Source organism: Micrasema longulum, unplaced genomic scaffold (genome assembly GCF_059751315.1).
Source record: "Micrasema longulum isolate JH-2025_06_02 unplaced genomic scaffold, ASM5975131v1 h1tg000127l, whole genome shotgun sequence".
Taxonomy (NCBI): domain Eukaryota; kingdom Metazoa; phylum Arthropoda; class Insecta; order Trichoptera; family Brachycentridae; genus Micrasema; species Micrasema longulum.
In genome coordinates this window covers 3,075,136-3,098,818 of record NW_028277333.1, presented here as the reverse complement: position 1 = coordinate 3,098,818, position 23,683 = coordinate 3,075,136, and the positions used below count along the sequence as shown (strand labels likewise).

General features: G+C 31.3%; 1 protein-coding gene across 1 annotated transcript in view; it reads right to left on the bottom strand.

Annotated features, from left to right (window-relative positions):
• Window positions 1-6,030: 6,030 nt before the first annotated feature.
• The window catches only part of LOC148284384 (uncharacterized), a 156,719-nt gene continuing 139,066 nt past the window's right edge, over window positions 6,031-23,683 (bottom strand). Inside the window, exon 3 of the mRNA XM_088240901.1 lies at window positions 6,031-7,905. Coding sequence (XP_088097027.1) covers window positions 7,758-7,905 — 148 coding nt within the window. The 3' untranslated portion in view covers window positions 6,031-7,757. The remainder of the gene's footprint in view (window positions 7,906-23,683) is intronic.

Sequence of the window (23,683 nt, the reverse complement as noted above, 5' to 3'; positions counted from 1 at the left end):
CTAATAAATAAATCCCAAAATTATTTGACTTTTATTGATGTATTCAAAACAATCAGTATCATTAAAAAATGTAGTTTTACGGAATGCATTATTAAATAATGATATTATCAAAATATATTCTTTATTGCGAAGGTTTAATTCTGTGGTTAGTGAAGAATCCAACCATTTCATGTCGACTTTACAGAAACGTTCGCTAGATGCTGCTTAAATCGTTAGAATAATTTCATGGCGCCGAATATCGACCCACGTTATTTATAGAAAATAATATTTTCTGTTACAACAATGTATTTTAGTACCCATTCCGGTATTTTAATTTTGCATACAAATAAAATCGGATAAAATAATTAATTGCATGTTTATTATGAAGGTGTTAAAAAACATTTTATTGTGTTTTTAGTGCACTAAAAATCCACTGTCTTTTTTTAGGACCTGTGATACGTAATAAAAACTACTCTCACAAAAATAAGTATTTTTTAATCACATTTTACCATGCAAATTTTGTGCTTAATACTGCTATTGGAATTTTACGATTATTTCATAGAATTAATTGCTATATTTTAATAAATCGTAAATTATGTGGCATGGAAATTATAAATAATTCAGTAATAATAAGTAGTAATAATAAAAGTAATAGGTAGTAATAATATATATTTTTTTAAATACTTGTATTTTTTTTTTAAATATGTAGGTAAGTATTTAGTTCTATCATTTTAGTATTTTTACTCTAAGGTTGTATTAATAGACTGAACGTAGTATTTGATTTGAATATTGAAATAATAACAATTATTTTAGTGCTACAAGTACACATGCAAGTCAGTCATTTTGAGAAAAAATGATTTTCGCAAGTATGTCCGAATAGCGTTTCTACACATTTTAGAAAAAATTATATTTTTCGTGTGACAAGTTCATTTGATTGCATAGGTAATAATTATACGAGATATTTTGTTATTTTTAGTGGTGAAAGAAATTCCTACGTTGACTCGGGTAATTTTATGCCAAACATCGCTACAGAAATAAAGAACCCCCCTAAACTATTTTTTTTTTGCATAGACACATTTGATGATAAAGATAAAGTTATATACAAATGCAATTCTTCTTTTTATTTTTTTATTTAAATTTCATTGATAAACCCTTACGGATTACATACATTCAACAAAATATTTTTACTTTTAAAATTCACATTCAACTGTTAGTAATAATATTGTTAACATCTTTTGTAAAGGTTGTCTGAGTCTTTTGTTTAGTTTTGTCTGGTAGTTTATTGTATAATTTCAGTCCTTGGTTTTAAAAGGTTGTATATGTTTAACCTGGTATGATGTGTTATGCTAATACTGTAGTTCACTATTTTGAGAGGGCTTCATCCACGTTTTGTATTTTAACAAACTAAAGACCGCCATAAATATTTCAGTTTTTAATGTATCTTGAACACTTTTGTAGGCCAGCGTGAGTCAGATTCTGTAAACAATGCCAGCATGTACTCGTATGTGCATACTTAAATTTACTGTAATTTATCACTGTGACAATAACTATTAAAACATCATTACGTATCGTGCAAAAATGATGAAAATGTCACTATTTGGTCGAGGTCAAACCATAATCAGCAAAAAAAGAGTATACCTACCTATAGTATTTATGGTATAATGACAGCTTAATAATGTGCGGTTTTAACTCCAAGTAATAATTCACTAGAGAAGCACTTCAGCTCTAACGCATAGAAAAAAAGCGTTTCTAATGTATGGTTTAGTTTTTAGTTTAACAATAAACTTGTAACAGACGGTTTCGGTTTGCGCTTGCAATTCTCGACCTTAGTGCATACGGGCCGTTGTGCTGATATAAATTGTACCTAACTTCGTGGTTCATCATCATATAAGTGTTTTCTCCGTATGGGCGACTCTATTAGCCAGCGACGTGTTATTACAATAAGGGTTTTAATAACTCTAAGTAACTAGAAATAGGCAGGGAAGTAACTGGAAATAGTTGGTATATAAACAGGTGTCTCAAATTTAATTTGTTTATTGAATGTGTGAATAGGGGTAAACAATATTTCAATCATATTTGATATTTAAATTGTTTGAATATTCAAATGAAAAACCGTTGAACGGGAAACATATAGGTTCACCTATCCCCGGATTTTTTGGTAAAATAATACATTTTATATTAGTTCTTTCTGTGTTGTTATTGTTGTAATATTGCTTTTGTTTTATTTTAGATACGTATGTTTTGGTGCCATCAATTTGAAAACAGTTATTGTCCTACTGTTTTTGTTTTGTGTTATTATAAATATGATTAAAAAGTTGTTCTTCCTTCCCTCTGATATAAGTATTATAGTTCTACCTACTCATTTGCATTCCTAACATTATCACAATTTAAGGGTTGCCTTTTCAGGAAAGAGACGTGGTTACGACTATGACGAAAAAGATTGATTTATGTTTTGATTTCATTATTAAAAGAAAAATAAAGGTTTATAAAAATGATATTAAAAACATATCTTTTTTGTACATATGTATTCTTCAATACACGTGATTTAACTAAACTCCTTAACCGATTTGCGTGCGCTTTTCAGTGAAATGTAGATATTTCGTAGATATTAAAATATTTAATCTAATCTGTAAAAAAAAGTTAGGAGCATAGATCTTTTTTTCATCGACCTACCAGGGGTACGTTCGGCGAGAATGCATATACAACAAAATGGAAGATGTTGTTTTTTGTGTTTAAAAAAAGTTTGTTTTTGAATGTTTACAAACAATATCCGCTTTGTTGGATATTTATGGAAAAAAATATAAATATAAATTCCTTATAATTTCTTCCCATTTATATCATTTTACTGGATTTTTGGTAATGCTAAAATAATATTAACTGACATTTTATACATTTTTGAAAATTCCATTTTTGAAAAAAGTGCACCCCTGTTGGTAAGGAGAGCAAAGTTTTACATTTGCGAAAAGAATTCTCTATATGAAATAAAATAAATTATGTTTTGGAATTCAACCATAAACAAGTACTTAGGTACCTACTTGATGACTAAATTCAATATTTGAATATTAAAAATTTATAGTTTTGGAATTTAATCACAAACAAGTACCTAGGTACCTACTTATCAATGAAGTCTTTTTACTTTTATCCGGACAGTCTTTGCACGCTTTCACGACACAATTTTTCATTTTTCTTTCTGTTTCGAATTTCTTTTGGTTTCGAATTAAATGTCAAGTTCGCGTCAAAACCCGGCTGGCGGTAAAAGAATGACTAAATTCATGTTGGGCATGAGTTGAGTGTCATAATTTTGGAGGGCTCAGGGTAAAACGTGGTCTGACTTTTCTTCATTAACACATATTTCTGTATTTTCTCCCTGGATTGTGGCACTAGAGCAGTGATTTTTGCACGATTTTCTATTAAAGCACGACGAAGACTTTTAGCCAATCACATGAAGAGATAAAATATGTAAATAGCTCAAAAAAGGCAAAAATTTATGTCGTGTATTCTTATTTTTGATTAATCTGGTTATACTTGCATATATAATTTTTCTGTTCGCGTTTATGTCAGTGAACTCCTAAACTGCTGGACCGATTTTGATGCAATTTTTCGTGTGTTTGGGTAGGTCCCTGGGCGGTTTAGATTCACAATTGGACCCAGTAGGTGGTGCAGCGATCTCAATGTCAAATATCACGAGTACATATATAGTTTATCGAAAATTCGTTTTTTTTTTTTGCGATTGCTGAACCAACTAAAAGCAGGTAAGCCAACGTTCAGGCAGGACAACGTTTGTCGGGTCCGCTGGTTTCATATATATTTCTAGCCTACATTTTATTACATACATACTACAATAAGTAGGTATTTTATTGGCGTCGGTAAGTGGAGAAGTTCTTCTAATTAGTGTACGATCCACACTCGCGTAGCTTTTATCGGTAAAAAGACAAGGAATACTTTTTATAAAACATGTTAAGTGCAGACAGTGTAATTTGCAACAACTAAGGATTTAATTACACAAAGACGACCCACATATCCACTAACTCTACTAAGTTTTCCGAGTTATTTACCTAGTACATTGACATATAATACATAGACATGTCCTATATAGTAAAATATTTTAAAAAGTAGTGACACGAAAACGCACCCTAAGTTATAAGTTTATTTATTTATCCAGGGCTGCATTCAACATAATATGCTACCAAAAATTGATGGATACTCATTTTTGGTCCATAAAAAAGTTTGTATTTCAACGTTTACAATCAACAGCCGTTTTTGGTGGATCCCTATCAGGTTCTTGCCTTAAATTCCTTATAATTTCAACCAATTTATTTCTTTTCGCTGGATTTTTAGGAACGAAAAGATAATATTAACTTACGTTAAATTTATTTAAAAAACGAAGTTCTATCAGTGCATCATTGTAGCTAAGAAGAGCTTCGCAATTGTGCCGCTAGGCGTAGTTTGACGTTTACTTTATTTTATTATTTATATTCGAATATTAATTGTTTTAAGCTTTGTTAATCACTCATGAACAAATATTTATCACAATGTTTGTCCGAAAGCTTTTACACGTGTACAAGTAGGCATTTTTGTTTCGATTCTAAACGTCACGCCTGGCTGGCGGTCTAAGAACGACTAAATACGCCTTGGAAATGACTGAGAGTTTGGGCATGAGTTTAGTGTCATCATTTTTAAGGGTTCGGCGCATATCTATGTACTAATATGTTAATGACCTAGAACCTATAATAAAGTCTAAGGTACACCAGGGCCCGTATTACAATGATAAGTTAACATGTATCCTAAATTTTATGTACAAAGTCAAATTAAGTTTTTTGTATGAAAAATCTATTATGTATGAGTACAATATTTTTTCTTAACTTGTTTAATTACACTGTAATTATTACAGGGTACAGAAGAAGATACTTTAAATTTTCATACTAATATTTAAAAAAAATTATAGGTACTAAACATCGATTTCACTTTACGCCGTCTCGATATTTATGTACGAAAATGAGTATATTAATCTGTATGAAAATTTAAAAAATCTTTGTCGGTAACCAGTAAAAACATGTTCAGAAAAAAAAGTATTCTATTTTTCACAAACAAAACTTAGTTGTCATCATCATCATTCTCTTTCCGCATCTAATTGTGCATAATGCACTGCATTGGTACACCAATTGCAGCGTATCTTGTTCATTTTTGTTACGTGAAAATAAGATTATCAGTCTTACGCTGCAGGTACCAGTTCAGGGACTATGAAATATTTTAGTGTGAAAAATTTATATAATTGAAGGATGAGGGAGGGCTCTTTAAGCCTATTGGAGATGCGATCAGTATTGTACAATATCGCAGTTAAAATAAAACACGTCCTTTTAGATAAAGATAAACTAAAAGAAAGTCAGGTTTTCATTTCAAAATAAAGAAAAATAGAGACCACAGCATTAAAAAATATTAAAAGCATTGGAATAATTGAAAGCATTATTTTTCACGAATAGCCATTCTGTTGAGCTCAATATAGGAGTAATAAAAAAATGCACCAATTTTCATCTTCACCAGTTGACAAAAACTGCAATGTCGGCATTATCAAAGTGGCAGGTATACAATATTTTCATTTAACCGGTCAGTAGTTTTTTGCCCATATGAGAGCTGCCTTTTGAGTTTTTACGAACGACCACTAGATGGCATTATTGAGATTTGACCGCTATTTTTCAATATTTTTTTTATCATACTATAAGAAATATTTTTTATACAAAATTAATTTAAGAAACCTCACTAGGGTTACCTGTTTTAAAAAAATGAATAATAACCGATGGAAGATATAAAAAATACGCCACAACACCCAGACTAACACAGAAAAATCTTTCCTGGCTTTCATTCTTGCAATTGGTGGGAATCAAACCCGCGATACCAGCCTCACAATTAGCTGTCTAAACAACTGCGCCACAGCACCTGTGTTGAGTAGGACTAGGAAATTAGGAAATGTGTTAGCCATCGACGTTGTCAGATTTTGCTCGGTATTTCGAACTTTTATTATTAATTTACGCATTGAATTATACTTAAATATAATTTATTTTTTCATATTTTGTTTTTAAATCGTATGCACATATATTAAACTCAAAGGAATTTTTAAAAATTCATTCACTATTAAGTTAATAATAATATATTTAGGTAAACCTTTGTCTTAATTTGCATCCAATGTATTTCAGTACCTATATTTCTTTTCTGTTGCAGTTTCTGTATGTTTTTTTCTCTAATATTGTTTATAATTTTTTCGTTGATTTACCCAAATATTTCTCAAAGAGAAAAACGCGTCGGAAGCGACCAAAAAAAGCGATATATACGGGGCCAATACTCTTTCGGTTCGTGCCGTACAACAGTGGTTCGAGTAATTTCGATCTGGTGTAGTGGAGATGAATGATGCACCACGCTCTGGCAGGCCTGTCATGATAAAATCATGGAAAATATCGAGATACACCGTCATGTTAGCAGTTGTAGCATCGCCCAGGAGCTGAATATCGATCATAAAACCGCTTTGAACCATTTGCAGAAGGCTGGATTAAAAAAAAGCTCGATGTTTGGGTGCCACACGAGTTGACCCAAAAAAACCTCATAGACCGAATTTCCATCTGCGAATCGCTGCTGAATTGCAAAAAAATCGAGCCATTTCTGAAGCGGATGGTGACTGGTGATGAAAAGTGGGTCACTTAGGATAATGTCAAGTGACAGAGATCGTGGTTAAAAGTCAACGAAGCGGCCTAGACCGTGGCCAAGCCAGGGCTGACGGCTAGGAAGGTGTTGCTGTGTGTTTTGTGGGATTGGCAGGAAATACTCTATTATACTACTCGAGCTGCTCCCTTACGGCCAAACGTTCAATTCTGCCCTTTGTTTATTGGCAACAAGTTATCAAACAGAACGGCGTATATTTGACTTAAATCGGATGATTGTAACATTTTTTATAAAGCATTGAAATAAAGCGAAAAATACGAAATGACTTTTTCTCCAACCCACAAAGCGTTCGGAAACTATATTCAATATAGATATTTTACCGGCAAATTAAATGGTCAGTAGTCGTTATTTTAAAATGTAAAATATCGATTGTTTCGGGACAGCACTATTAAAATAGTACAGAGATATATGATGAGCGTGAGTAGAAACGAGATAGAAGTCTATATTGTAATTGGTTATTTAGGTTCTAAATCCAAAATATCTTTTGTAAACTGACGACACTGGTTTTCTTAATAATGTGCATTATCGGCACTTCTAGTTTTTTTTTATCTATTCGTAGAGCCCACCCACATGTATTTAGAAAATAACAACATTCAAGTATCTAAAAATACCTGTTTGTTAAATGCATTTAATAAGTTTATTTTCCACGTTTATTATAATACTCGTAGCCGAAATAAATATACAAAACGTGGTCATTTGCAGGATATAAATAATGTCCATCATTTTTACTTCTCTATATTGTGCATTGGGTGCATTGGCACTTTTTTTTGTTTCATGAAAGGTAAGGTGATCAATCCTGCGCCTTAGGTGCCAGTCCAGGAATGAAATATTTCATTGCGGACATATTCACACCTGCGGACTTCCCCCGTCTTGGAAAGCCGTCGATGGCGACCTTTCGGCTTTATTCAGTGGAACTAAGGGACACGAGATCGACGCGGGAGGAGGCGAGAGTGTCGACTGGCGATAAGGTCCGGGAGGCATCTGGTGATGTCCACATGCTTTACTTAGGAGCAAATGTAAAAAAAAACAAGGAAGAGAAGAATTATGACATAAGAATAAAAAGGTACTCACTCTTCTTGTTCCAGTATATCCTCTGGAAAGGGGAAGGGTATATCCAAGGGAGGAGGTGGGCTGACTATCTCTGGTTCCTCTTGTAAGGGACTTTCGTAGATGAGAGTTTCTACCATGGAACCCTTCGAACTCCCAAAAGAGACCCTAGAAAAAGAAATACATTTATAAAGAAAATATGACAAAAATGTTTTAGATACATTTATGAAAAATAATTTATTCTTACGTAATTTATTAAATAAGTCAGTAACTAATAGCGAGGGCTTTCAACTAAGCATTCTATCCGCTCTGTCTTCCACTTTGGAAAACAGCGTGATGGTTTGTTTGTTGAGAAAGGAAAATTTCAAGTTAAGCTTAGCGATGATTATCAAACTCTTGAGTGCTTCAAAAATGAATTATCATCGACTAATAAATCATTTTAATGTCAATTTTCTTAATACAATATTCATTTTCATTTGTTTATGTAGCGTAACCCATTTATTTTTCTGATTATTTTTAATCAAATATGTTTTTATAAATAATAATCATATCATTAAAAGCTTAGTATAATTTGTAATATTTATTATTCAATTTAATTTTAGTTCTGTCTACTATACAAGATGATAATAATTTATTACAAAACACTGTTTCTCTTTCTATTCGTTCTTGCTAAAGGATTTTTATTTTATTTTAAACACAGCGGGCTAATATGCTTAATTACAGTGCTGAATTACACCCAGGCTAAAGAAAATTTAACATAGAATAATTATTGTGATCTCACCAGGAATCGAACCCGGAACCCTCTGTGTGTGAGAAAAGCATCTCACCCATTACAGTATGAGTTGTTATTTTTTTTTTCTATTATAATTTGACGTAGGTAATTGACAAATAGAATTTTAAATTATTCCACTTTGGGTAGTACACAGGTTTTTACCTGATGGACTAAAATGAACATAACTCAATAAAGATGTATTTTTTTATATCGAAGAAAATAAATTAAATAAACTTGTCTATAGAGAAACCGTAAAAAGAAGTTAACGTGTTGTTTCAAAGCAAAAGTTTGACAAAGCAAACGTCGAATATTTGTAATGAAAGCGGAGATATCGATTTCTTGCGTCAAGACACGAGTAAAATAATGCGTTCTAAAAATCAAGAATCGGTCGATGCGCGCGCCTTGCCATGTTGACCTACGCAAAGTTAAATAGATTTATGTATCGCTACACATTAAGTAGAGGGGAAACATTACCTTCCTATATTTTAAGGGTTGAGGTGTGGTAGTTTGTAATTTAGGTCACTAGGACAAACATAATGTTGGTAACTTTGAACAGCGACCAACAAATAAATTTCTCGTTGGAAAGGACGAACGAGATACCCTTTTCATTTATGCATTTGATTTGTGGAATTTCGGAAGTTTGGATTCATCATGAATTTGTTGAATACGAGTGAGAGTTAAATAAACATATGTATGTTTTACGCATGAATTGTATTGCGAATAATCGCTGATAAATTGCGATTTGATCAGGTACCAATCTAGAGAGAAGTGCCTTTACTGTGTACGGATACTGGAATGATTATAATGTGTTTTTACTATTTTGTTATTCTAGGAATGAAGAATACCCACAGGTTTGTGTGTTAAATATAACCAGAATCCAGGACGAGTGTTTATGACTCAGCAACTACTCTCAGGTAAAAATCCTGCAATATAAATTTGAATGGAGATTATCTCGCCTTGTGGTCTACTGGTCAGTTTGTTGGCCAACCATGTGTGAGGTCGCAAGATCGATTGAAATATTAGATTTTTTACCAACGAGGTAGTTCATTGCTACTAGTAATTAAATACATGAAATGTTTTCTTACACGCGGAAAAAACTAGAGCATTTTATTGTACAGCGAAGTTTCTCGAAAATGTATGAAAAAAGTCACAAAAATTACCTACTTTGAACGAAGTCATAAGTTCTTCCGAATCAAACAATAATAGAGTGTTGTGATGGATTTCCGGTTTGTGGGAAGCTTACTAATTAATCAGGAAAACTCATCGACTAGAACTTGTGATGTCATCGGCTGACTTTTATTTAAAATAACAAAACTTTGAAAAAATCATAGCGCTGTCAATACAATACATAAATTATTTTTTTCGGCTTAGTTCGATAGTCTATTAACAAATAATAAAATACAAAAAAAAAACACTAAACTTCCTAATTGAAGCGATGGAATTACGACCAGTCTTAGGATGCAGTCGCTCTTAGACGAGCTCTTGAAGCGTATCACTGGATTACGAAATATTTCCACGTAAAGTGTATTTAGAAAAAAAAACTTTTTAGTGTTATCAGAATCGAACCCGATACCTTATGTATTAAAGACAGTAGGAGGTGTACAAAGAGGTGGACTAAACTCCGCTTAGTTTCTATTTTCGTTTATTTTACCCGACAGTAGCTGCAAAGTAGACATAAAAAAAAAAAATAGTCATATGAATATATTGATGTTTCATTTAATTGTACAAAAACTGTAGAAACTTGTACTGGAAATAAAAGGGGCGTTTGAGATTTTACATTTTATATAATTTACGATGTTTACATTTAGTGTTACGCAATTAGGGTGTTTCGCGGTTATGAAATGTGTCATTTTACTAATACTGAATTTCGGGAGGTACAAAAGATATTGTTTTAATTTTTTTTGCTAAACAAATAAAACTTAACAACTCATTAAATAAGCAATTAATGTTAAAAACTTTGTTTTTTTGGTTTCAGAATATATGGTTTCATCGCCTTTCCATTTGAGAATAATATTCTAAATGAATTTTATATAACAAACAGGGATCATGTTATATAATGTCAGTAATGACGCACCGTTTTTTACTGGGTTAGAAATTGTTTGTATATTATTTTATAAGAGGTTTTCTTAAAACGTTACCCAAGAAGTCTGAAATTGACATTCTTCACAAATAGTATTTTGCCGACAGCTCGTATATTTTATGTAATTGTAAAAATGCAGAAAAACAGTACGAATTTAAATTTGGACAGATATCTAAACGGAAATGTGCTTGTTAAACTTCCTTGAGAAGAGAATATGATTTGGATTTTTTCGGGTCATTGAGCCTGCCACTTCACCATTATGCCTATTTTTGAACATTTGGTTGAATTCAGAACTCTAAGAGTTCTATTTTACATTTTTACAATAGAGACGGGAGACATTTTTTATAATGTACGAGTAATATGAAAGTGTAGGCATTTACAAGGCTTATGACATTTCATTGACCGGTTTAAGTGCGTACTTTTCACAATGAGTAAGATTTACTATTTTGCCTTAAAACATTTACATTTTTAACTCTTCTATCTGTCGACATTTGTGAAGTAAAAGAGATAAACCCCGTATTGAAAATGGAAATGTACTTATGAACTTCTTTGAAAAGAGGATTTAATAACCAAGGCTTTTCCGGGCGAATAACCTGTCACTTCACTATTCTGCTGATGTTTAAACATCCTAATCTGGGATAGTAAGACATTATAATTTTAAAAAAATTGCCTCGTGGTGCAGGAGTTAGTGCATCTCGCTATAGTGCATAAGGTAACGGGTTCGATTCGTGAAATAAAGATATCTTCCAGAATGTATTTTTTTGTAACCTGGATCACCGAATCTCTTTTATTTCTCCTTTTCCCGTATTCTGATCTCCTTTTGTAACCATTTTAAAATCAATAAATCTGTAATTTTTCAATTTTTTTATAAACTTAGTCTGATTTCTGCAATAAAATAAATAAACGCTTTACAGCGGAAAAGGAATAAACTAAATTATTCATTTAGTTGGACGTCATTATTTTTGAGTACTTTGTCAAGTAAATAGAAATTGAGGTCAATTTGAATTGAATTTGAAATGTTTCTCATTATTATCTGAATAGTACCTGGTCAAAAGAAATGGGTCAAATTAAACCGCACGGCGCACCTCTATTATATAGGTACAAATGTACGAAGGGGGGTAAAGGGTATCGTAGCATAATGGTCCGTTTATTCAAAAGCAAAGAAAAAGCGAATTTTAACTTCATACAATTTGAATTTTAAAACAAGTAGAGGAATTTCTGGATCTGGGAAGTATATTTACTAGGGATGGAATGACTGAGAAAGATATTGAAAGGAGGGTGAGTGCCGGAAACAGAGTGAACGGTGCACTTAAATCAACCATGGCAAATTAATGTTTGCCGCAAGAGGCAAAATTAGCAGTTCACAATGAAGTCCTGGTCCCGACCCTGATGTATAGGAGCGAAGTATGGACTTGGAAAAACAGGGATGAATGGTCGTATAAGCTAAATAGGCTTAATGCTTTCAAAGTGCGATCTCTCAGGCGAATGTGTGGTAAAACTATGTACGATAGATGAACAAATGTTGAGATCCGTACATTATGTAAAGGCTGAGTAAGCATTATCGATAAAATAAAGAAAGGAGCTCTGCGTTGGTTTGGACATGTAGAGTGAATGGCGAAAGAACGGCTCAAAATATTTACAATGCTAATGTTGAAATCGATTTTTTTGAAATTTTCAAGCTCTGGTTGAGGGCCAAAAGTAGTAGCAAATATTTTTTTGATTTTTTTTGCATCTGAGTAATCCAAAAGGTAACCCTTTAAATCCCTTTCTTTTAAAAATTCGGAAAAAAAAATATCGGCCCGCTCTAGTGACCGAGGCCCAAAACAGCAAAACCTGAGTTTTGTGAAAAGGTTCCTCAGAAGAATTATGTGTGCGGTGTGATTGTTTGATTTTGTAATACTGACACATAATAACCGATGCAACGCAGAAAACTCTGGTGGCAACTGTCATCAAACGGAGGTGATTCGGACCTCTGAACTAAATATGATGATATTGCTGATGTTTCCTAAAAGCCTTGACCAAACCTGCACACTGTACACTGTACACTGTACACGGTTATTTCTATGGGTAGGGAAACAATCATATAAGCCAAAATGCCGTACTTTTCAAAAGTCAGTTTTTTGTGTCCTAAATATTGCGGGAATCAAACTTGAATTTATTTTTTTTATTTATTGAAAAAAATATTGACAAAATAAGTATAAAATTTCAAATTGGTTGGTACATACTTAATTAAAAATAACGTTTTTACCTCCCTAATAAAGTGGAAACTCGTATTTAGTTAGGGAGTTCGTTGTACATTTATTTAGTATATATATATGCATATATTTACACATATATTTTATATTTAATTTACATTTTATTTTTACTATCTAAAACAGAATGATTTTTTTTCTGTGTATTTTTTAAATTTTAATTATTTTAATAAAATTATTTGAAATAAAGCTAATAATCAGGAATACATCGTTAGGTGACAATTCTTCAATATTGCGTCGTTTAAGCCATAAAGTTAGAAAAACTTCTTCTTCGAGAAAGCTTTTTTTGAAGCTGATAACTAATAAATATATTTTGCGTGATAAAGTCGATCTACGTGTTTCGGAACACGTGTGAACATAGTTGCAGACTACAAGATGAGCAAATAAAAAAAAATTGACTATTGTGATTTTCCCCCCTGCCCATAGATTTAGTCCTGGGCCGCGATTACAAACGATATCTTCAGCGGTAGATATCGAGACGGTATAAACTACCATCGATATTTATGTACGAAAATGTGTATATTTGTATGAAAATTTTAAGTACGTGGATGACCTGCAATTGAACATGTTTTGAAAAAAAAATGTTAAAATATTATGTTTCCTATACATAAAACTACATTTAATTTTGTAGATAAAATTGAAGATAAATTTTTACTTCTCATTAGAATACGGACCCTGGACATTTAATGCTGATGGTCTATTGGCCCATTTCACATGTGCAGCGCGTATCCATGCGACATCGCATAGTCAGTAGAATTGTATTTGTGTGTGTGAGAAGGGGATGGGGACTGCGGAACTATTTCATTCCTAAAGTATCGATTTGAATATTCGAATATCGATTCGAAGTTACGGGATCATGTATATATATAAATATACATACAAATTTCATTTGTATGTGTATATATATAAATATACATACAAATTTCATTTGTATTTTCCAAATTATATACCTAACTTCTTTAAAATTTCATAACCTTGATTCATTGACACACAGAAAAGATATCTTCAATCAGATCCTGCTTTACAAAACTGTAAATAATAAATTTGATTCCCCAGAACTAATTAATCTACTTGCATACCATGTCCCCTCTAGATGCACTTGACTGATATTTTCTATCTTCCTAACATTAATTCTGAAGATGTTTTTTAAATTAACTTAAACTTACTGTCTTTTTTTTTTAAGTTGCTTTTCATCGGTTTTTTGAATCCCTTGAAATATGTAGGTACGTAAATATATTTTACCTTTAAAAAAAATGGTTTGTGCACTTGATCATGTTTTTTTATTCTTTTTTATTTTAACTCTTACTTTTTAATTACTTTAAGTAAGTTTTTTTATTAATGTTAATATTATTTCCATTTATGTAAATACTAACTAGAAACTTTTAACATAACTTTTTTACTTTGATTTTAATTATTTAATTACTTTCATTTATGTTTTTTTTCCCTTACAATATTGTACTTAAAAAATTCAAATAGTTAATTGATAAACTTAGCATGTAATATAATATGTAAACTTCACCGGTCCATTAGAGTTAACTCTAAATTTATGTACTATAAAACCACATTATTAACACATTATAGAATTTATACAATGGTTTCAATATGTCGGTACAAATATATACATTTATATATAATGTGTACAATTACATTATGAGGATAACTTTTACTGTACAATAATAATATTTATGCTAAGTACCTACTTGTTACAATGTATCAGTATTATTGTACATGTTAGGGAGGGGGACTAAATATATTGTATGAGGGTGTATATTTACTAAATATATTGTGTATTCATGTATGGGTGTGCATATATGTGACAATGTGTAGTGAATATAAGTTGACTTATTGAACAATGATTTTCAAAAAATAATTGTTTTTTTCAAACCTTTATGAGGAAAGCTATCAACCACCTTATCAATCGATTTAAAATTGTTAAGAATGCTCTGGCCTAAAATCCAAATTCAAAAATATGTAAAAATTTCAACAAAGTAATAAAAAACAAAAATATAAATATATATGTAAGTACTCATATACACACATACGATTACATCATTAAATTATTATTGAGAATAATATTCCGGCACCCTCCAACATACCCGTCAAAACAGCTGTTCCAATACATGAAGGTGCTGGATATGAGACAACTGTACCTAAAAGAAGCACTTACACGCTTTTGGTCGAACAATGAGGAGAGGTCTCAGCAAAATGTCCGTACGAGGTTTTCCCAAAGCATGACTTATGACATACCCAAAACCCGTACGACTTTTGCTCTTTCTTTTGCTTTTGGAGGATCTTTGTGAACACCATATGCTCCAACTAGGTAGCGGACATAGAATGATGATGATGATGATGACGTTTGATAGGTTGACTATCAAACAATTAGTAAAAAGTTAGTGCAAATACCGCTTTTTCGCTATTTCGATCAACTCTATTTGATGTTCAAACGTGTATCTTGAAAAGAATTGGTCCAAAGAAAAAAAATATATGAACATTTTTAATAAATTTTATTTTCTTAGGCTTTCATATTTCTTATATTAAATCTATAGGGACGTAATTAAGAGCAAAAAAACTTTTTTTTTTAAATTGCGGCATGAGCGGTGGTCGTTCAAGGTCACACACGGTTTTACTAACCTTTGGGAGCCTGAGGGTGAAAAAATTCCGCGAGCGCCTGAGGGGGTACTACGAATACCCCAGCTAAAATGCTATAAATACGTCTTAAAAAAATATTTTAAAAATGTCTTTATAATTGTCATGGTATTGTTTATAAAACTGGTTCATAATATTTCCAGTTTTCTGCGAAATTCATACATTTTTTCATAAAATACTGCTGCGATAATATTTGATATGGCAGCGCGCTGCTCCCGCTGCCACGTTTTGGATACCACTGATTGAAATTACGCCACTAGCTAGCGGGGCGGTACGGCGGGCGGTCGGGAGAGGGATGAGCGAGTTCGTAAACCATATACAGCGTGTTTGTTAATTTATTTGAATTAATTTTAAAAACTAATAATATTTTACAAAATAATATAGAAAAAAATCACACAGCTCAATCTTAATGTGTTTAAAATTGTTGGTATGTTTCCCAAATAAAATACAATAAAGTATAACACGGCACGAATTCCTTTTATCGGTTACATAGGTAGATATATTATACAATTTTACAGAATACGACGACTAAAAATAATACAAAATAGTAATTTCTATTACTCCACAGTAACTCCATGGCAAAAAAACTTTGAAAAATCACTAAATCGATTTAAAAAAAAATAAGTACAATAAAAAAAAACTCGAGACCTTAAAAAATCTAAAATACGAAATTAAAAAACTTGAAAATCAAATAATCAAGAAATAAAAACTAAAAAATCGAACAACGCCGTGTAAAAATTTATATAATATGCAAAATTAAAATAAAAAAGTTAATTTGGACGTAGGACTAATTATGTTATGGGAACGTGTTGTTGAAGTAGAAGGTAGAATATTGCTCCATTGGTAACCCGATTTAGAAGCGAAGACGTTTTGTCCGTCATTTTGGCTGTTTTCTTCTAAATTAACACTATCCTGGTCGAAATAATCAGATTCATCGTAATCTTCGATTACAAAGTCATCTGTTTCAGAAACATCATCTGAAGATTCTAACTCTAAATCACTGTCATCACTGGAAGACACTTCAATATCCGTATCGTTTAGAAGCTGCTCAATGACATCATCCGTCAATTTTTTTCTACTCATTTTGAGATTGGTGAAGTAAAAAAAGGTTTTATAAATTTTAAAAAATTCACTTATTATTCAAAAAACACCTTTGTATGCAAAATCCAATGCGCAATATCCAGATAGCTAAATATAAAAATTATGTTAATTTGAAATTATTAGTCATAATAATACTTTTTTCTAAACATCCTTAGCATGCAAAATCTTACTCGCGTAAACTGGATTTTTGTGGTTATTCCGGAAACAGATGAGACGTGCAAATTGACCGAAGTATCAAAGATCACTAAACTGTGGAGCAAATAGCAAATGAATTGTGATGCATGCTGTTTGCGCGGGGGGAAACAAAGACAAATGTGAATTATTATTAAAAGAGTTCCGCGGAAAAATATTTTAATATCTTCGATACATTTGTAACATAATGGAGTAGAGTTATGCATAAAATGAAATCAATATGATGATTAACAAAAAATGTATTGAACAAATATGCTACCTGGGGGACCCCAGATACCCCCCTTAGGCACGGGAGGGCTAAGGGCATTATGTCCACCGATCCTGTTAAGTTTCAAAATATGATACCTTTTTTTGTCAAAAAAATTTAAAAAGTACACACCGAATGACCTTGAACGTCCCATACTTATAATAAATCTTGAAAACCACCCGATGGATCTAAACCTGGTTTTCACTGTCATGTAACGTGTCCTAAAACAAAGCTACTTGTATTCGTTGCATCTTCGAAAAATAAAAATTAGTACGTCATATTCATTTCTTACCGAAAATTACCGTAAAATACCGCGGAGATTTTACCGCCGTGCATCTCGAATTTATTGCGATACAAGTAAATATCGTTTTTGCTACCATTTATGCTTGCAATATACACATGTATGTTCATAAGGATGAATGACAATATCCGACTAAGACCCTCCATATAATCTTTCAAACTCACAGTGAAAAGGGGCAGTGAACGTAATAAAGTTAAATTGAATTGAAATAATATACGAAATTAGAAATTTCAAAAGATCTACTCATTTATTGACCAAAATATTGTTTTTTTGAATGAGTAAAACCGATAGGAAGACCCACAGTCTTTAAAACGGTTTCGGGTATGTGGAGGAATGTACTCCTGCTCCGGGGAATTACGCTTTCGGGAATTTTCCCGCGGTACATCATTACTTGCACCTCCAGTACCTTATGCACCATTGGGTGCGAATAAGAGTTTGATGGTGATGAACATAATGTCATTGTATTATTTTAGATGTTTGTAAATCTAATATTGTGGATCATCGTAATATATAATTTTTATTTGAGAATAAAAAATACTGTTTTGTAATCCACTGTATTTGCTTACACAACCGAATATATAATATATGTATTATGTATGTTTACTTGTTAAATAACCCTAAAGAGGGAAACATTTTGTAGCCGAAACTAGACAGTCAAATTGTACAAAAAAAAATTCTTTTTTTTTTTGTATAATTTGATTGTTTTGGTAATTTTGTTGATAGTTAATTTTCTGCTTACTAAAGTTGAAGGTGTAAACAAGGACTTATACACTCGCATACGTTAATGTTTATTGTATGCAATTATTACTTTATTATGTCTATATAATGATTTAAATCATATATACATTCAAATTAACAATGCACTGGCCTATGCACCATTAGGTTCTGATAAGGGTTTGGTGATAATGTATTTCAATATAAATTTTACCGATGTGTATATAAACTTACTTTAGTATAAATAAATATTCGTTTTTATAAACGATAAATCGATATTATTATCGAAACTTATTTAAACGAATAATGGCGGTACATTACTTTTTCACTAACACATTCGTAAAAACTCTTTGCGATGTTCTTATGAATATTTTTAAACCTGTTATTATAATCGAATATTTTATATCGGTTTAAAAAAAAAAGGTTTATTTAAGAGCAATATTTTCCGAATAATAAATAATTTACATGAAAACTAAAAACTGCACTAATAAGTGCATATTATTTATTTATACCCTTTCTAATTTATATTATAAATAAGTGGGTTATATTGTTCATTTTGTTTATATATGTATTTTAAGTTTAAGTAAAATATTATTAAAAGTGTTTGCACGTAATTGATGAAAAATAAGTAGTGCATTTTTTTATTTTAATGTTTCTGTATATTATTTTTCATTGATTGTAAAGCAAATAAATACATTAATGTCAGGCGGGATGGGATCTCTATGAAGACGACAGATATTATTTAATAATACGCTAATTAGCAGCGTGGTTTATTTACATTTCTGTGCGTTTGACTTAACGGTTCCTAATTTATCATTTCATTTGTGAATAAAAACTAGCAGATTTAAGATATATACGAATTAAAACATATAAACAAAATTTAAATAATAATACGTTGTGTATAAAAATACTTATTTAGTCATGTTTCTTACAATAAAAGGAACATTATGAAAATTCATCAAAAATATTTAATACGTTCGGTATTTTTTTACTTGTCTAAATCACTCTATAGCTAACAATATATTGAATACTTAAAAATAATACAGTTTTTTTTCTATTAAGCTAACGAAATAGTAAAAAAAAAATCAATGCCAACCTAGCCAAATAAAAAATATCTATCTTTGCTCTTTTGCCTAAATTTTGGGTTTCTGCCTGATCAATTTCAATATATGAAATTCAATTTTAAAAAACATGTTAGGTTTTTAACACAGAAAAATAATTTTAGTTTAGTTAAATTAATTTATCAATTTTTGAGACCAAATCTCAACTCCATAGAACCAAATTCCTGTGTATTGAAAGCAAAATACAAAACAATTGTGTTTATAAACAAAATGAATAAAAAATCTTTTGAACATAGGGAATAAGATTTTTTCTAATCAGTGTGAACTCGGATATGAAACTAGAAATAAAAATGAAGTAAGTCTGCCATTTAGTAAGAAAACAAAGACACAGAACTCGTTGGTTCACCGAGGTGGACCATCAGAAATAAGAGTTTAAGGAAAGACCATTAGAAATAAGAGAACAAAAAAAAATCATTTCATTTGAATGTTAGTTGATAAAACATGTGTGTAGCAGATAAGTTAGCTCTTAAAAAGTGATTGCATTCGAGTTGGTCTTAAAGAATTTTTTTAATTAGTGAAATGTTAATAATTATTATATATTTTAATAACAATTCGTCGTCGTCATTCCCTTTCCGTACCTAATGGTGCTTAGATTACTGCAGTGGTACACAAATCGCAGCGTATCTTGATCATTTTTTGTTACATGAAGGTAAGATGATCAGTCTTACGCTTCAGGTACCAGTCCAGGCACTATGAAATATTCTGGTGGGAAAACACCTTTTTAAATAAATATTTCTTATCAACCATGTCGGGAATCGAACCCGAGACCTCTTGCATGGGAGACAAATGCGCTTATCACTACACCACGAGGCCGACTAATAATTATATATAGGTTAATATATTAGCACATTCATGTATTGTGTTTGTACTATTTAAGGACAAAACAAAAATAAAAAAAAACAAAAAAATATTAAAACCCATAACTTTATCAGACAAGAAAAGCACGAATATAAAAATGTAAAGTTTTGAAGTGACAGAGGCAATGTAGCATAATGTATTTCTTTATATTAAATCAGAGCTACAGACAGTATTACATATATGAAATAATTACAGTTTTGAAAAAAATGCCTCAAAAGTATCGAATATTTCAATATATATATACATTTATATTTGTTTTTATTTTATTTATGAAATATACAATACATATCTAAGATATTATACTCCCAGGAATTTAAAAAAACCTCATTTGGGACCGTAAATAAAAATGAGACATTTTTGTGACAATACATAATATCATACATAGTAAATACATCCGAAATTGTAAGAAAACAAAAAGAAACATAAAGTATAGTACTTTACACCATCTATATAAATAACATTAATAACTATCACTATCAAAAAGATTTAAGTAATATTTTTTAATTACGACACTTTTGAATTGGCTATTCGATTTTTCGTGTTTTAATATTTATTTAAAATTCGGAATGGTCAATACTTTCCAGAAACCTTTTTCCGAACTTCGTTGAGCAAAACTTAGGTACATGAAAATTCCCTGATTTACGCGTTATTATTTTTATATTTATTAAATTATTTTATAGAAATACGCCATTCTTTCTCAATGGTCCCCTTGATAAAACCTGTGTGAAGGAATATTTCTTTTATTAAAAAAAAGGTAATAATAATAACAAAAAATAGAAAAAATACCTAATTAAAAAACACCTTTTTCTAAACAGAAATGACCGAAAAATATTTTTTTACAATAATAATAATATTACGAGTACAATACATAAGTTTTTATGTATTTTTTTAGTTAGTGTATACAATAAAGCATTATAAGAGTAGGCATATTTATTTTATATATTTTTAATTAATATTTTTTCTTTCATTCTTCATACTTCATAAGTATTTTGAAAAAACAACGCATTATCCATAAATAAAAAGTCGATTACGGGAATAATCTAATTCGGTTATTCGAACTATTAATATTGATAATAATCGTTTGCGATTAAGCACACCCCAACAGATTTATGTCTGACAGACCGGGTCGTATTCATTTTACAACGCGTGTGAAAAGGTAACAGATTTTGTATGCGTTTGCAGGATAAGCGCGGTAAAATATCGGGTAGTATGGATTTGCGTGGTAGGTGTGAAAACGGCCATTGGGAGATTCAAAGTAAGTTATTTGATAGCTTAACCCCGCGGTGGTAGCGCGGGGTACATTATGTCACCCACTACCAAAAAAAATTTAATACCTCGAAATCAACGTTGGGTGACATATCATATACATGTATTCCGCGCGGCCACTTGGGTCGCATATGTTATTGAAGCGCGACCTTCCCGTAGGGTTTAAAAAATTATTAAAAAGTTTCCATAAAAGTTTTTATAGATTGAAAAAATAAATTCATTTTTTTTTTCAACTCCACCTTCATCATTTTTGAAATGTCATCTATAATAGATAAATGAATATTTCTATTAAATACATTTACAAAACTACTAATAAGCAACATTTTCATTGTAATATTTGGATAAAATCTGTGTTATTATTTTTTTTTAATAAGTAATAAAAACATTTTTTTAAATTATACATCATACTTTTAATCAAATATACATAATTGTTAGAACATTAAGGAAGGCATGCACAAAAAAAAAACGAAATCTATTCATAAAATGGAATTATAAGTGATAATTGTGTTTTGAAGCTAAGAAAGTGGTAAGTAAATAATAAATCAATAATTTTTGTTATTTTCATCAAACGTGAGAACTGTATCTTTACTCATATATCAGGATACCAGTCGTATGATATTAATTATCAAGAATACGTCACATCGATTAATGGGCCTTGGATTTTACAAAATACAGTGTCTGAACAAAACTCCATGTAGAAATAAATAACAGTATAAATACACAATACTATCAGCAACAATCATTGATGAAATTGAGACTATATCCGAGGTCGGTTTTTTAAACACTACTTTAACCAGCATTCATATTACTATGAATTATTATTCTTATCCGAGTAACAATTATTATAATTGCCATTTCGTGGGGAAACTACTTTGTAGTGGTAACATCAAAATCAGCATTTTTGAGTTAACCACTTAATGCACACACGGGGTGTTCTTTAAACCCTGTCACACCTGAAACCACGATGATCAGTATGAGCAAGAAGACATATTCGCACATTAAAATAAAATTTTAGAACGACTAAAATCTTAAAATATAAAATATTTAAAAAAAACAAATGGTTGCTTACTTCTGCAGGGGTGAAACGAGGAGGGAAAAGGGATACACCGTCAATTCCACGGCCGCGTCCCCCTCGCTTCTCCTTTGCAGAAGTAAGCAACCATTTGTTTTTTTTTAAATATGTTTTTTTAAATTTTCTTCGTTCTAAATGTTGTTTTTAATATGCTAATATGTCTTCTTGCCCATACTGATTATCGTGCTTCCGGATGTGACAGGATTTAAAGAACACCCTGTATTTGTATCCTCCTTCATACATGCTGCAAATAGACGAGTCATGATGCATGGCAATCATATTATGATGATTTGAATGCGCGAATTGTCTGTTTGTAGCATTCATGGAAGAGGGTACAAAGTTGTGTTTTAGTGGTTAACTAAAAATGCTGATTTTAATTTTGAAAATGTAATTAACCCAAAACTGATTCAACGTGAAAATTCGTTACGAAGTGAAAAGAAGTGAATGGCGATTTGATCAACTAAATAATGTATGACTCCATACCATAGTTTCCCTTGTAAGAGTTTGCAAATTTAATATTCATACTGGTATCAGACAGATATATTACGTAAAAATAAACCATTTAAAACTGATCATATTTTGTTAAAATGCTCATGCAATGGGTAAAAGTAAAAATAAACCGTTTGATGAAAATAACAAGTCAATAAAAAACCGACAAGTGTAAAAAGATTTAAGAGATCCCTGGGTCGTAATGAATCTAGCTCCTACACTTCGTACGGCTAATATATCAAATGTCCAGACACTGTAATTCTAATCCGAGTACCTTTAATTAGAAGTGGCCGCATAGTGTGTAGGAGAGCCTTCGCTTTAGGTCATTTCGCCGAGAGGTAGCCTTTCCCCGTCCTCCCCTGACGTCACCTGCACGGCGGGTGTCGGCAGTACGTCTCAGCTTCCGTCTTCAAGGTAAAGCGAACCTCTAATTACTATTAAGAATTGCGAGATTGCTCCGCTATTTGAGAAAATCGCCAATTTTTTTGCAAACGCTTCGCAACGAGATGCTGAGAAGATTTTTTGTGTCCAATAATAACCGCGAGGTAACTTCCTCTAGACTAGTATAGTAGCTTTTAATACTGATTCACTAAATTAAAGTTAAAGCTATAATATACGGATCAGAAAACTGAGAAAACAATGTGGTTATGTAATATACAAAACTGTTGAAATCTTGTTCGTAAAAAGTTTAATTTTCGACCGCGTCCCAATTTTGATTAAAATTTTCGCTCATATTTAGCGCGGGCATTCAAATACACGTAAAAATCGGAAACAGGCCGCCATTACACTTTTAATGCGATAAAATCTAATAAGAAACTACCAATTTTAACTCATT